The 14512-nt window shown below is 41.8% G+C and overlaps 1 protein-coding gene and 1 pseudogene across 1 annotated transcript; both read left to right on the plus strand.

Annotated features, from left to right (window-relative positions):
* Window positions 1-1709: 1709 nt before the first annotated feature.
* LOC147442181 (pentatricopeptide repeat-containing protein At2g36730-like) lies at window positions 1710-2519 on the plus strand. Its single transcript, XM_086529339.1, has one exon. It carries the CDS (start codon window positions 1710-1712, stop codon window positions 2517-2519), a length of 810 nt encoding a protein of 269 aa, XP_086385465.1.
* Window positions 2520-5823: 3304 nt separating this feature from the next.
* Window positions 5824-6660, plus strand: LOC147442182 (uncharacterized; annotated as a pseudogene).
* Window positions 6661-14512: the final 7852 nt, after the last annotated feature.

Here is a 14512-nt window from a genome sequence, read left to right on the forward strand (position 1 = left end):
TGCAGTAGTCCATGAAGTTATGGTTGTATTCTTTCTATAGTTTGTGTGTATGACTTTGTCTCACTTTCCCTTCCCCTAATTTACATTGTGGTTCATTCTGTCGGTGAGTATATGTATATGTAAGGACAAGAAAGTCAGGGATGTTATTTTCAAGCTTGGAGAGCTAGTAAGGTATACCACAATACTCCAGTCAACTACTCTTTTTTAATGTACACAATAATCTCAACTAGCACTTATTGTATCATTGTGTGTTTTCTTGCAGATTTGTGAGCTCCAAGGAAATTGAAATAGATCCTATCCCTGCTGCTCAAACACTTGCAACAAAACTTTGTGTGCCATTGAGGATGCATTTCCTTGATTAGTCCTTCTTAGTCAAATCCACCTCTTGGTTCATGTTGTCATCCTGTGGCACGTCCATGATGTAAATATCAGCTAGACAACCATTTGGGTGTTTTTACTCATAAGCATATAGTAGTTGCTTTGTATATTGTGTTAAGGCATGTTTGTCTATGGCCACTGAGATGTAAATATTTTTCTACAAGGTTGTGGTCTTTGATGCACCATTGCTAGGATGCTCTGACGTTTACATGATGATCAACACGTACATAAAACGGCAAGGTTACACACTTCTCGTCTTTTCTAAGTCTGTCATAGGCAGTATCTCCTAGAAGGGAATCTGTATGTGAACATGCTTTGTGTGTTGGAGGACAGATACAAAATGGTGGTGGTGGATGCCAATTTGGGGGGGGGGGGGGGGGGGGGGGGGGGGGGACAAAGATGTCGAGTGTGTAGGTTCCATTGGGGTGATCAGTTTGTGTGGTGACAGATCAGGGTGATAGTTATGAAGATTTTTCGAGGAAAAAGAGAGGGAATTTGGGGAGATGCATGTTTACGAGAGAAGCAAGCACCATTGGAGCAGCGATTGGGAAGAAAAAGCTATGGCTCCAGAACTTAGCAAGGAAGTACAAAGATTGATGAATGGCAAAGGGGAATCAGATTATGTGATCCTCACATGCAAGTTTTGAGTTGTGAGTATCTCTCTCTTTGGTTCACAATATCTACGGCTTGTAGAGTTATGATTACTCTATTTCTCACTCACAAAAGTTAGCAAAACTAGCTTACTCCCTTGCTCAAGATTCCTCAACAACAACTCTCATAGCCAAGGACTTGGCATCTTCCCAGCTAGCGCGCATAACTTCTTGACATTCCTGGTGAACTCGATGTGAAACAAGTTGGGGTGAGAGTTTGCAAATATAAATAACACTCTAGAGAAGATGTACTTGGCACTCAGAGAGATGACAGAATGCGTAAATGCAATTGAAGAAGACAAACGGATTGAAACAATAGTGGGCATGGTTTTGCAATCGGTATATGACAAGGTGAACGTATTTGATGGTTACGACCCAAAAGGATATGTAAATTGTTATGAAAAAGAGATGAATCTACCCAGTGTTCCAAAAGGGAAGATGGTTGATTTATTTGATAAATTGGTAGTTTGTGAAATAAGTGAACACATCCAGGAGTTTTAGAGAGAAAACAGGTATAACTGGCATGATTTTAAAGAAAATGTTGTCAAAGAATGTTGGGATCTCAATTCAGAACAAGAAGAGAGGGTGCAAGTTGAATTAGATTGTAGAATCCAACACAAACCTACGGTGAAAGCAAAAGACATTCTAACAAGTAAGTGCAAACTACTACAAAATAAGCAGATGCATGAGGGATTTTGTGTCACGAACGTAGTTATTGCTGGATATACCCAACAGGGTCAAGCTTGTGGTGATACTAATGGATCTTACAAAGCTAGAGAGATATGTGGTAGAATTGAAAAAAAACACCTCCTGGAGAGAGATGGCATTGGTTTCTACAATTGGGATGGTTGCAAGGATTCGATTGCCATGGTGAAAAAGCATGGATTGGAAGTCCATGATGTTATGTCTTTTCCTCTGTATGAGGGAAGTGGTTTGATCCATTTTTATCCATGCTATGATTTATCAAAAAGAGCATGTGATGTTTTTTCCTTGCTTTCAGAGCGAGTTGTCTCCTCTTGGAATGAAGTTATCCCTTGTTGTGTTGAGCAAGTAGACTACGGATATGACTTTGGGTGCTTTCAATTAGCTACAATGTTTTACTTATTGGATGCAAGAGTACACATTATGAGGTGTAAGTTTGCAATGATGCTTTTCATGACTTTTGATCCAAGTGGAGCTCAATGCAAGGGCAAGCTACAAGAAGGATTTGATAGTTTGTGGTCAATAGTAAAACAGATTTCATGGAGGCTGAAAGGTTATGACAGTAAGGTGGATGACTATGAAAATCAAATTGAAGTCGACAAGAGTTGCAACATGTATAGTTCTATAAGAGAAATGTATGCAAAGACAGGGGCCCCGCTAAAGGTACGAGCAGTCTTTCAGACTCTTCCCGGGGGAAATGTCAATATTTGGAATATGTTGATTACTGGTTATGTCAATCATGGGTATGTTGGGGATGCCGTTATTTTCTTTGAAGAAATGGAGCTTTAGGACATGTCACCAAATGTGGCTACATATATCACTATGGCCCAAGAGTATAGCCATATTGGAGATGTGGAAAAAAATTAAGCATATCCTCACCAAGATCCCTAAAAGGGCTCACCTTGAGCTAGATACTGTTACTGGCAGCACTATAGTTGGATGCTTATGCCAAATATGTCTTCATTAAAGAAGCGCGTCAAGTATTTGATGGAATCCAAAGTGGAGACATTGTCTTATGGAACTTCTTATTTGCCAGGGATGTTGAGAACTACCGTTATCAATAAGCACTAGTGTTTCAACAAGATGCAAGCTGAGGGTTTCATTCTAGACGATGTCACAGTTAGTTGCTGCTTGAAAGCGGGTTATTTCTTGCACTACATTGACTACAGGATACAATGGTAATGGTTTTGGTGACAAAGCCCTTCAAGTCTTTGAATAAATGGAATAGAGGACTTGTTCCATGATGTAATCACAAGTAGATGTAGTTGGAAAGATTGTGGTAGCACTGTTGAGAGCTTCTAGAAGCATAGGAGCTCTAGAGAAGGGAAGAAGGTACATGACAACATCAAAACATCAAGTTTACTAGATAGAGATCTTGTTAGGAACAATTTTCTCATCATGTACATAAAATACAGACACTTGGTAAACCACCTAGACTCTTTGCTAAGCTCCCCAATAGGGATATGGTCTCATGGACAACATTGGTCACTCTGAGGTGATGGCGTCGGTGGGCTCTTGTAAGCTAGGTTGCCACAAGAGTGAAAAGGACTCCCGCGAGTAAATTTGGGGAGTTTTTATTGAAGTTTTTAGCATCGCTTAAGCGATGCTATCCCTTATAGGACGACTAACAGTTTTTAGCGATGCTCTAAACAATGCACCTAGCGACGATTGTATTAATTTTTGACGCAAATTATTAGGCAACACCCGTAAATTTTTCAGACGTCCCTAGTTACAAAGTCCTCTTGTAGTGTTATCTCTCTCTTTTATAGATCTCTCCTTTGGTCTCAAGCTTATCTAGTAAGCTAGTCTATAAGCACTTGAATCAACTTCACTTGCTCTCTTTTATTGTTTTCAAACTTAATTGGTCGACTTAAGATGAAAATAACTTTTAGAAGGTTAGAAGTTAATGTTCATGACAAACACTAGAGAAAAAGCATATAATAACCCTTCAACACTGACAGAGAAAACTCTGAAAGGCACATTCCCTAAGGTTTATAACAACTAGGTAAATATGTACTTGTACTTCGTATCAAAAATTGATCCCAAAGCTTATACAAAGTTATCAATGGTCAAACTATCGCAAGAATAAAAGAATAGAAGCTAGCTACCAGGTGATCGAAACTAGCTATGGTGGTTCTGGCTTTGTTTTGCATCTTGCATCACATGAGTTTTCAACTGAAACACTCTCTATCATTCCTTGTAATATAACACCTTCTGCAAAATTTGCTTCTCTACATTTCTGTCCCATTGATGTAGATCTACCTCGAGAGCTAGTATCGAGGTTGTCGACCACGATGGCGATATCTTTGTCCGAATGACCTCTATTGGCTTCCATGTGTTCTTCTACAGAACCACTCTAGATCAAAGCCCTAATTGGGGGAGGATGCCAATAATTGTGTCTCCCTCTTTCAAGTTCCTCCTTTTGGAGTAGATTGCCTATGATGTCCCATTGAAGATATAGCCCCCACTCGACTCCCAATAGCTAAACTTGAACTTGATGGACGTCATGTTTGGGTCATTTTCATCGATCAATGTCAATGTATTGGTTTTTGGGAGTTGGTCTTCCCCACAGCTCAAATAGAACTCCTTGCCGGTATATTTCCGGCTACGCGTGAGCACCTTCCTAAAGAGGACGACGCGCCCCCGCCTTTCCTTAGATCACATATGGAAGAGCTAATTATATGTCTCTGAACATCATCACGGAGCAATGCAGCTGGCTGTGCAAGGTCGACCTTGTCGGCGGACGCTGCTGTACTAGGATGCGATTAGTAGGATCAATTAGACCTCCAGGAACCGGCGGCGCTGGTAAGCATCCTACTAGCCCTTGCATGATTACTGCTGCCTTTCCCTTCCACGAGGAGGCTGGATCATCTCTAGCGGCCGTGTCGGCGGCGGCATCGCCATTAATGTCGTCGTTTTGCACAGGTCGACCAATATACCTGACCTCTACAAGAACAGCCGCAGTTTTAGGTGATTGCATGAGAGCAAGAAAATCAATTTCTGGCTTGAGCGAGAGCCAGTGATCCTCGAAGAGATTAGCTGTGGGCGATTGAGGTGGTCGTCCATCCTTTGACGCGTCATCATTTCCATGTCGACCTGCTGCAGCTGGCGAGCTGGGGACATCGTCAGCCTGGAATCGGGAAAGAGCTGCAATCTCTTCACGATCGTGAAAAGCGCATCAAATTATCATCCACATTTCTTTTTGTGCGTGGTTGAAAAATATCATCCACATTTCTTTACTTCGTTAGAGTAGCAGCCTCGTCTGGATTCTCGAGCTCTCAAGCTTCCACATGGCAGCGATTTCGTAACAGCTACTCCGTTATTTTTAACAGCTCCTCCTGCTTTCTTAATCGCCAATTGTTTGTAGCTGCTAGCGGCGTTTCAAATTAGGGGTCCTCTAATTGATTTTGTCTTGCAGATCTGTTTCCACTTTTGTGTTGTGTAATTCACACTTTCTGTGAGCCAAATTGGTAATCATTGATCTGTGATTTCCCTAAGCGCTAAATTGTACCTGATCTGCTGCTATTCCCAGTGTCTTGATTCCAAATCATTTGTGCGATTATTTTCCTTTCTTAATCGCCAATTGTTTGTAGCTGGTAGCGTCGTTTCAAATTAGGGGTCCTCTAATTGATTTTGTCTTGCGGATCTGTTTCCACTTTTGCGTTGTGTAATTCACACTTTCTGTGAGCCAAATTGGTAATCATTGATCTGTGATTTCCCTAAGCGCTAAATTTTACCTGATCTGCTGCTATTTCCAGTGTCTTGACTCCAAATCATTTGTGCGATTATTTTCCTTCGTCTGGATTCTCGAGCTCTCAAGCCTCCACATGGCAGCGATTTCGTAACATTTTTTTAATAGCTCCTCTCGCTTTCTTTATCGCCAATTGTTTGTAGCTGGTAGCGTCGTTTCAAATTAGGGGTCCTCTAATTGATTTTGTCTTGCGGATCTGTTTCCACTTTTGTGCTGTGTAATTCACACTTTCTGTGAGCCAAATTGGTAATCATTGATCTGTGATTTTCCTAAGCGCTAAAAGTTACCTGGTTTGCTGCTATTCCCATGGTCTCGACTCCAAATCATTTGTGCGATTATTTTCCTTCTGCAGGATTGATGGAGAATATGTATTCTTTCTGGAGTCTAAATGACAATAATCGGCGCTCTCCCACTGAGATGCAGGAGGATCAAAGCTAGAAAGTAGCAGCTACCAAGCTTGTTTTTGCGGAATCAGAGGAGGCTGAAGTTTGATAGGTCTAGATCTGATGTGAAGGTTGTGGCCCCTCATGAGAAGAACATTAAGCAAGCAAAGGGACGATCCAACTAGGGTAGAGCTGAAGACATGCTGAAGGGGGAAGGTTTCAACCTGAAGTTTTCGGATGGGGATTTGAGATATGGAGATTTGGGTTAGAATCTTGGAGCAGGTAACATATCAACATCACAGATTGTTGGCAGTGCAGATAAACGATTCAAGTCTCTTCCTCCAGCTGAAACACTTCCTAGACACGAAACATTGGGTGGCTACATAATTGTTTGCAACAATGATACCATGGCTGAGGACTTGAAGCAGCAATTATTTGGTATGATTAATGGCTCTTCTATGTGCGTGGATGTTGGTGATTGCTATGTGTCACACATATCATGTGGCTATCATGGCTTGTGAAAAACATGTAGTCCTTCTTAGTGGAAAAATTCATGAAGCTATTCTCAGCTATTGATCTTCTACGATACACTTTCAACTACTTGAGATTTACATAGTGCATGCCTGTAGCTTTGCTAGAAGTTCTTAATGTGCATTATTGTGATTTCCAGTTGGCTTTTACAAGTTTGCCCCAAAGGTATCGTGATTCTGTGCATGCCATTCAACACGGATTGCCCTTGTTTTTGTATAATTATACCACTCATCAGCTCCATGGTGTTTATGAGGTGTTTGTGTGAATCTGGGGTGTGAATTGTCTGTTGTTGGGCTTGGCAATGCCTTGGTCGATATGTATGCTAGATGTCGTGTGGTCGAGAAAGTACAAAAAGTGCTTGAGGAGCTTCTTGCCCGAAATGCCACCTCTTTGAATGCATTGATTGCGGGATGTGCGCAACAAGAGCAGTGCCAAAAAGCTCTAGGCTATTTTCAGCGGATGCAAAGCATTGGAATGCACCGATAGGCAGGATGCACACAACAGGAGAATTGCCAGAAAGTTGTAGGCTATTTTCACCTATGCTTACAACTTGAAGACTTTCACATGGGTATTAGAATTTACAATGAGATTTCTAGTTAGGGCTTGTTGGGATACAATGTCATGCTTGGTAGTATTCTATCAATTTGTATACCAAATGTGGTGTCCTCACAATAGCACAAAACAGTCTTGTAGCGCATCCTCCCTGGGATGTCGTCTTTTGCAACGGGTTAAGTGCAGGAGATGTCCAACGTCATTGATGCAAGGAAGTGCATTGGTGATAGACATTCAATCATGTGGTGAGTAAGCATTATCATTTTTTGATTTCTGACACTGAGAATGCAGTTAATGAACACAGTGAAAATTGTACGCTGCCGTGGGAATGGCACGTTCCCTCGTATTAAAAATTGGGGAAGCCTGTGCAAACTCCCCCATGCAAGGAGACTTGCATGTTTTATTTCTTTTTGAAACATAAAAATGGAACAACAAATAATTAATAACATTGACATCTTGTATGATCATGAACATTGAGCTTGAAAAAACTCTAACACTCCTTGTGGTTTTTTTGGCGAGGTACCCCTAAGAAGCACTATGATCGGTATCCAATTTATGCGGAGGTACACCTGTGAACCACAACGATCAGTATCCCAAACACTCTCAGGTAGAAAAAACTAACACGCTTTCATGAAAAATCTCTCTCTCTCTCTCTCTCTCTCTCTCTCTCTCTCTCTCTCTCTCTCTCACACACACACACACACACACACACACACACACAAACACACACACACTCAGTTTCCAGTATTTTGTTCGATCTCAATTCAATGCGAACGCAGCTAACGAAGCACTCTAGTTTTGCGCGTATAGGTTATAATCTTATTTTTTCAAATGGACATCATTAAAAATTCCATGACAAAGGTAATAATGTCTTAATTTGGAAATCTCAATTTTGGTATCCTCTAACTAATACCGATTTGCCACAAGAACCTAACTTCATTCTCAAAGGCATCTAGCTAAATGACTTGAGACTATGTTGCGGTGTACTACACCGTAGATTTGCAACGAGGGATGTTTGCAGAGAGGGGATATCAAAGCACGTATGGTTTGATAAAAAGGAGCCGACGACAATACAACATGAGATATAGGAGACCCTTGACAAATCCAGAATAAGAAAGGGATGCTACACAAGGGTGATCGAGCTCAATTGGATCGTTATATCTTTGCATAATAGATGCTATGAGATTTTGTGCATGAGTGTATAAGCTTCTTATGATATTTGGGGCATTCACTCTATGTAAAACTACTATATGACCTTCGTTCAAGGGATATTATGAAAATCCCTTTCGAGGATTTTCAGAATATCCCTTGAACAAAGGTAATATAGTATAGATTGGAAAATTTCTTAATCACCACTCTCTCTACCTGAAAATGTGATAATTCATTAAACTGAAAATATCCCTCTGTTGGCCCCACGTGAAAGGTATATATATTATTAGTGACCTACCCAAGCATGCTTGGCAAAACCTTGTGTGGAAATGCATGCCAAATGTGGTGTACATTGTCAAGCACAAGATGTTGTTAATATGAGTCCTATAGAGAATCTTTTATCCTCGACTACATTGGCTGCAAAGATTTTCTTTACATAAATAGAGCCAAGGAGAATTAGGCTCTTCTCACAAGCTGGGGGCAGAGTCTCTCCAAAATGTGATCTCACTGAATGCACTTAAAGGACATACGCCTGACATAACAGGAAAGTCGAGGTCAATTTCGGCCTTTACTTCATAGGGATAGAGAGTGCTCACAACCAACAATACGATGTCTCTTCCTTACAATGAAAATGCTAATTGACACGAAAAATCTCCTTTTTACCTCCTTTTTTTCCCTACGTCACTTTTAAATAGGGCCAATGTTTGCATATCCCTCTTTTTACTTGGAAACGTCACTTTCAACATCTATTATGTGGAAACTCTTGTCTCCATTGTTGCACTCTATAGTTCATTTCTGCACAGTCTCTTTTCTCCATTTCTGCCCACTCTATTCGGCATTTGTGCACACTCTCTGCTCCATATCTGCACACTCTTTCTGTTGTGAGAGCTATGGCTGTTGCCCGATCTAGAACACCTATTATATCAATTGAATCAATTCTCACCTATCAGACACTTGATGGGCATAATAAATGGATTCCAAAGACCATAACAAGAGAAAATTGGATTCTCATGCAACAAAGGAGAAAAAAGAAAGCATCTACAAAGTAAATTAATTCTTAGCACTGTGTTTTTTGGACGATAACAAGAAGCAAGGCTTTTACCCCATGCAAAGGTATTGCTCATTGACATCGGTCAAGGGCAATGGCACAGGTTTGGAAAATTGGCATTCTTGTATGACAAGGTCAACTTATGCTTGAATGTCTTAACTTTAGTTTTAAATGGTGCAAGGAACTTACGCTATCGGCTCAAAATATTGGGCCATCATTGTAACCAAGGGCTTATGACTCTATTTTTTTTATTTGCACACATGGCATGCTAGTAAGGTGAAATTCATTCCACACAGTCATTATTTACGCTTTTGCTATAACACAAGATACCGTTGTGAGTGGGATAGAAACACACACAACGCCTCTATAATGACCCGATACACACTCTTGGGATGATACACACACACATTATGGGGCACCACTCGGCTTACACAACCAGCCTGATCTACCAGGAAACACGCAGATGAAGTGAGAAGAGAGAGATTTCCCACTTGCCCACTCAACACTCACACATACACACTCACACACACACTCTCAATTCGGCTCAAAGAAGGCAAATTGCTATTGTTTAGACTCAATGAAGCTCAGCCCAACACCAATGGGACAAATAGTTTACACAATATTGAGGAAATACACCAGATACAACCACAAAGTTAAGCAGAGGCTTCACTCACTGGAGAAGATTACATAGAAAAATAGCAGAAAAAGAGTGAGGAATTTGGCAAAATGGACAGCGCCATCACGTCCGGAATGGACCACAACCCCGGTCTACAATGTCAAAGTGCTCAAATTCGACCTCGGATGAGCAGTTTACGGCCAAAACAGGCTCCGAAAATCCCAAAAACACACCTACGGCTGTTCCTCCTCTCTACTCCACGTTTTTTCTGGTCTTCTCTCTGTTTTTTCAGTTCTCACACTTAGCTTCATTATTTGGGCACCCTTGGACTTTTAGATGACCCCAAACGGACCCCGAACAGGCTAAAAGCTGACCTCGCAGTGCATAGTTGTCACCTTTTTGCATCATCCGCACACCTGGCACTCACTCTTTCCAAATAATGCATCCCGCAACCACGTGAAGTGGCCCCAAAAAGTGGTCCTCATGATGACCTTTCTGCATAAGTATCACAAGAAAACACCCACGTCGTGTCCATACTTCTCCGCGTGCAAGTATTAACCCCGTTCGACCTCCTGACGCCACTGGATTCCATCTGACGCACCTTCTTACCTCATGTCGTCGGCCCGCGGATAGCTTCCTCGAGAAGTTTTACGCGCTACCAAATCCTTCTTATTGTAGAAAAAATACAGTGGTACTGGTAATAGTGAAAATCGATGCACTATGTACACCCTGTCCTACCTGTACACATGTGGGCCCCACGTAACCACCTGGCTCTGAAAAATGGGCAATTCTTTATTTGATGCACCATGCATGTATATGTACATATGCGCAATCCCTTGCTCCAAAAAACTCCTGACATAATTTGCCCATCCCCTAGCCTGCTAGATCATTCATGATCAGCAGCAACAAAGAGAGATATGAGAGTCGCCGCATCACAGGTCTCCTCATCCCTTACCAACACTGCTTGATCCACAAACAGCTCATCTTGCTCCACCATCATCAATCTAGCATGATACAATTTAAGACGCAATCCATTTACCCTTGACTTATGTAGAACACCATCCAGGTTAGCCAGCTGATATGTGCCATTTGGAAAACACTCCACTACCTTGAAAGGGCCTTCCCACTTAATTTGAAACTTCTTTTGGAAGGTGTTGTCCTGCTTACTGTTGTAGCGCAAAACCAAGTCATGTTTCTTCATACCCTTACTTTTGACCTTTTCATTTATCTTTGCCAAAGCCTTATCGTGCATCTGCCCATAATGCTCCAATGCGCTCATCCTATCCAACTGAACCTCTTGTAACTGCAAGAGCCTCTCTTTGAATGCATCACTAGGCGGCCCAAGCAACTTCTCTAACATCTTGACCGCAGGCAACTCTACCTCCATAGGCAATAGTGCTTCCTTTCCATACACCAAATGAAATGGAGTAAACCCTGTACCTGTCTTCACCGAAGTACGGTAAGCCCATACTGCACTAGGCAATTCCAAATCCCAATTCTTTCCTTGGTGCTCTGTCACTTTAGAAAGAATTTGTACCAACTCACCATTGAATCTTTCATTTAAGCCATTACACTGCGGGTAATAAGGAGTGGTATGTTGGTGCCTAATCTTCATCTTTGTGCATAAGAAGTCTAGCAGTTTAGCTCTAAATCCTAGCCCCTTATCTGAAAGTAGCTCTAATGGCACCCCAAACTTGCAACATATTTCATCATACACAAATTTTGCCACATCCTTTGGAGTGATCTGTTTCACTGCTATACCCTCTGCTCATCTAGAGAGATAGTCCACTGCCCTCAAGATATAGCTTTTGCCCCTGCTTGTGATAGGTAACGGGCCTATTGCATCAATCCCCCACTTTTCAAACACATCAAACGCCATAATGGTTTTTCGTAGCTCTGGCTTCAACACTCTCTTCCCAAATGCTTGACACCTATTGCAAGACCTACACCAATGGTGAACATCCTTGTGCAAACTAGGCCATACATACCCCTCTTGCAAAATCTTATGCAAGGTGATCTTTAGAAAAAAATGGCCACCACATGCGCCTTCATGATTCTCTTCCAACACTCTGTAAAGCTCCTCCCGCCAAGGTACACGTCTCAACACGAGATCAGCCCCTTTCATGTATAAGACATCACCAATCAATTTGTACCTGTATGCTCTACGCACAAAGCCATACTTCTTAGACTTCTGAATCTCCTTTGAAATAATTCCTGTTAGCAAAAACTCCTCTTCTTGAGCCAAACTTTCCCGGCCATGATAAAGAGGTAAAGTGGTCCTCAACACAAATAGCTCCCCAATCATGCCTTGAGCTGCTTCATGTGCCTCTCCATTTAGAGCACGTTCAATGTGTCTGATGCTCCATGATTCGAACTTTTTTAACAGGCCTTTTATTCTGAAGCACATTTCCTTCAATGAGGTGTTCTTGCTCTTCCACACACCCAGCACTTGCTTCACCACTAACAAGGCATCACCTTTTATGCTCAACCTTCGAACCCCATGCTTCAAAAAAATGTGTAATCCGGCTTCCAAAGTAGCATATTCAGCCTCATTGTTACTATGAGCATTCAATTTGAACCCTCTCTTGCATACTAGCTTCCCCTCTGGATCATAAAGTGCTATACCCTCTGAAGCCGCATCATGGCTCTTTCTGTATGAACCATCAAAGAACAACACATGTGCATTGCTGATCTGTGGCACTTCTTCAACTACCTGTCTCACCACCTCTTCCTTAACAATAAGGGGATTGTCCTTGTAGGTCAACAAATCAGCTAGGGTAGCCCTTGTACTATCTTCCACTAGAAAAGAGAACTCGAATTCTTGCAGCTCAATTACCCATTTCTTTACCACATTTGACATGTTAGTACCATTAATTAACTGTGGCAAAAAGGCATAACTCGTCAAGAAAACAAAAGGTCGTGGTAGCAAGTAATGACGAAATCGTCGACAAGCAAATATTACACTGGCCCTCACTAGCTCTACTTCCGAGAACTTTCTCTCCGCTACCAACTTCACTCGGCTTGCACAATACACTGGCCTCATATAATGGATGCCCTTCCCCTTTTGCAATAGCATGGCTCCAATGGCATCATCCCTTAGTGATGGATTTACATAAAACACTTTCTCCCAATCAAGAGCCTGCATGGCTGACAACCCCCCTAACACCTCTTTCACCTCTTGAAACACTTCTTCACACTTGTCATCCCATTGCAATGGATCATGCTTTGCCACTTGCTGTAATGGATAAAGAAGCTGCGAAGACAATGGAATAAACCATGCCATGTACTTCACTTTGTGTATAAAGGTTGCCAATTGCTTCGTACTCGTAGGTGATGGAAGAAGAATAATAGACTTAACCTTGTCTGGATCAGCCTCAATACCATTTTTTGACACCATGTGGCCCAAAAACTTCACCCTTGGCTGTGCTAGATGACATTTCTTTGGATTTAGTTGTCCTCCACATTCATCATATCAAGCCAATACCATATGCAGCTTCTCATGGTGTTCAGCCCTACTGATGTAGACACAGAAGTCATCCATGAAAGCTTTAACACAACTACCAATGAATGGTTCCAATACCCAATTTTCTCTCTCTTGATAGAAAGATGGTCCATTTGACAACCCAAATGGCAATATTGTGTAGCAATAGCAGCCACATGGCGTAATAAAAGTGGTCTTTGTGCGGCCTTAAAGAGCAATCTTCAATTGAAAATAGCCTGAAAAACCATCACAGACACTATACCTCTCATAACCTGCCACTGAATCCAAGATCTGATCGATGAATGGAAGAGGATATGGGTTCTTCTTAGTGGCTGCGTTTAAGGGTTTACAATATACACAAATTCTCCACTTCCCATCCTTCTTTGGACTGACTACAATTGGACTCACCCATTCTGTGGTCTCCACAGGGACTATGAACCCTGCCTTCAACAACTTGTCCACCTCTTCTCGCAAGGCTTCCATTTGCTCTTGATCCATCCTTTTTAGCCTTTGCCGCACTGGCTTAGCACCTTCTTTCAGCTCTATATGCATCTCTTCGCTCTTGAACCCTCTGATCTCTTCATATGAAGTAATGAACAAATCAGGAAAACTAGGCAGCATGTGCAAATATTATCCTTCTCCATAGCTGAGAGGTCTCCACTGATCATTTGTGTCATCAATTCCTGCTTCTTTGACAACTCAACCTTGGTTTGCATCAGCCCTTCAATCACTTCATAAGGCCCTTCACTTTCATCCTCAACTTCATTTGCAAATGCGATTAAACCAGACTCCTGGATTTCTTTATCCATCAAAAGAAATGCAACATCAGCATCCTCATCACTGCTGGTAGTGCTATCGCTATCCTCATCTGTCATCGTGGAAGAGTCTTCATCACTAGACCCATCCTCATCTTCATAAATCTTCTCTAATCGTTTCCTTGTGTCCATATTATAAAGCTTCTTGGTACCTGTCTTTTCATAGAGGCTAATCGTACCATGTCGCCAATCTTGAACAGCTCCCACTGCACGTAACCATGGTCTGCCCAGTATAATAGGATATGGCCCAACCCTACTGGCATCACCACAGCCTTTGCATCATATGCCTCCACTTCTAAGCTCTTTACAACACCCAAGCATTTTACTTTTTGATGGTTTTCCAATCTGATCCGAAAACCTGACACCCCAGTCACTATGAGACCCATCTTCTCAACGCATGAGTGTGTTATGACACATATTTGGGCTCCGCCATCCACATAACCTTGTCCCAAATTT

This window comes from Adiantum capillus-veneris, chromosome 14, assembly GCF_014529385.1.
Source record: "Adiantum capillus-veneris isolate H3 chromosome 14, ASM1452938v2, whole genome shotgun sequence".
Classification (NCBI taxonomy): Eukaryota; Viridiplantae; Streptophyta; class Polypodiopsida; order Polypodiales; family Pteridaceae; genus Adiantum; species Adiantum capillus-veneris.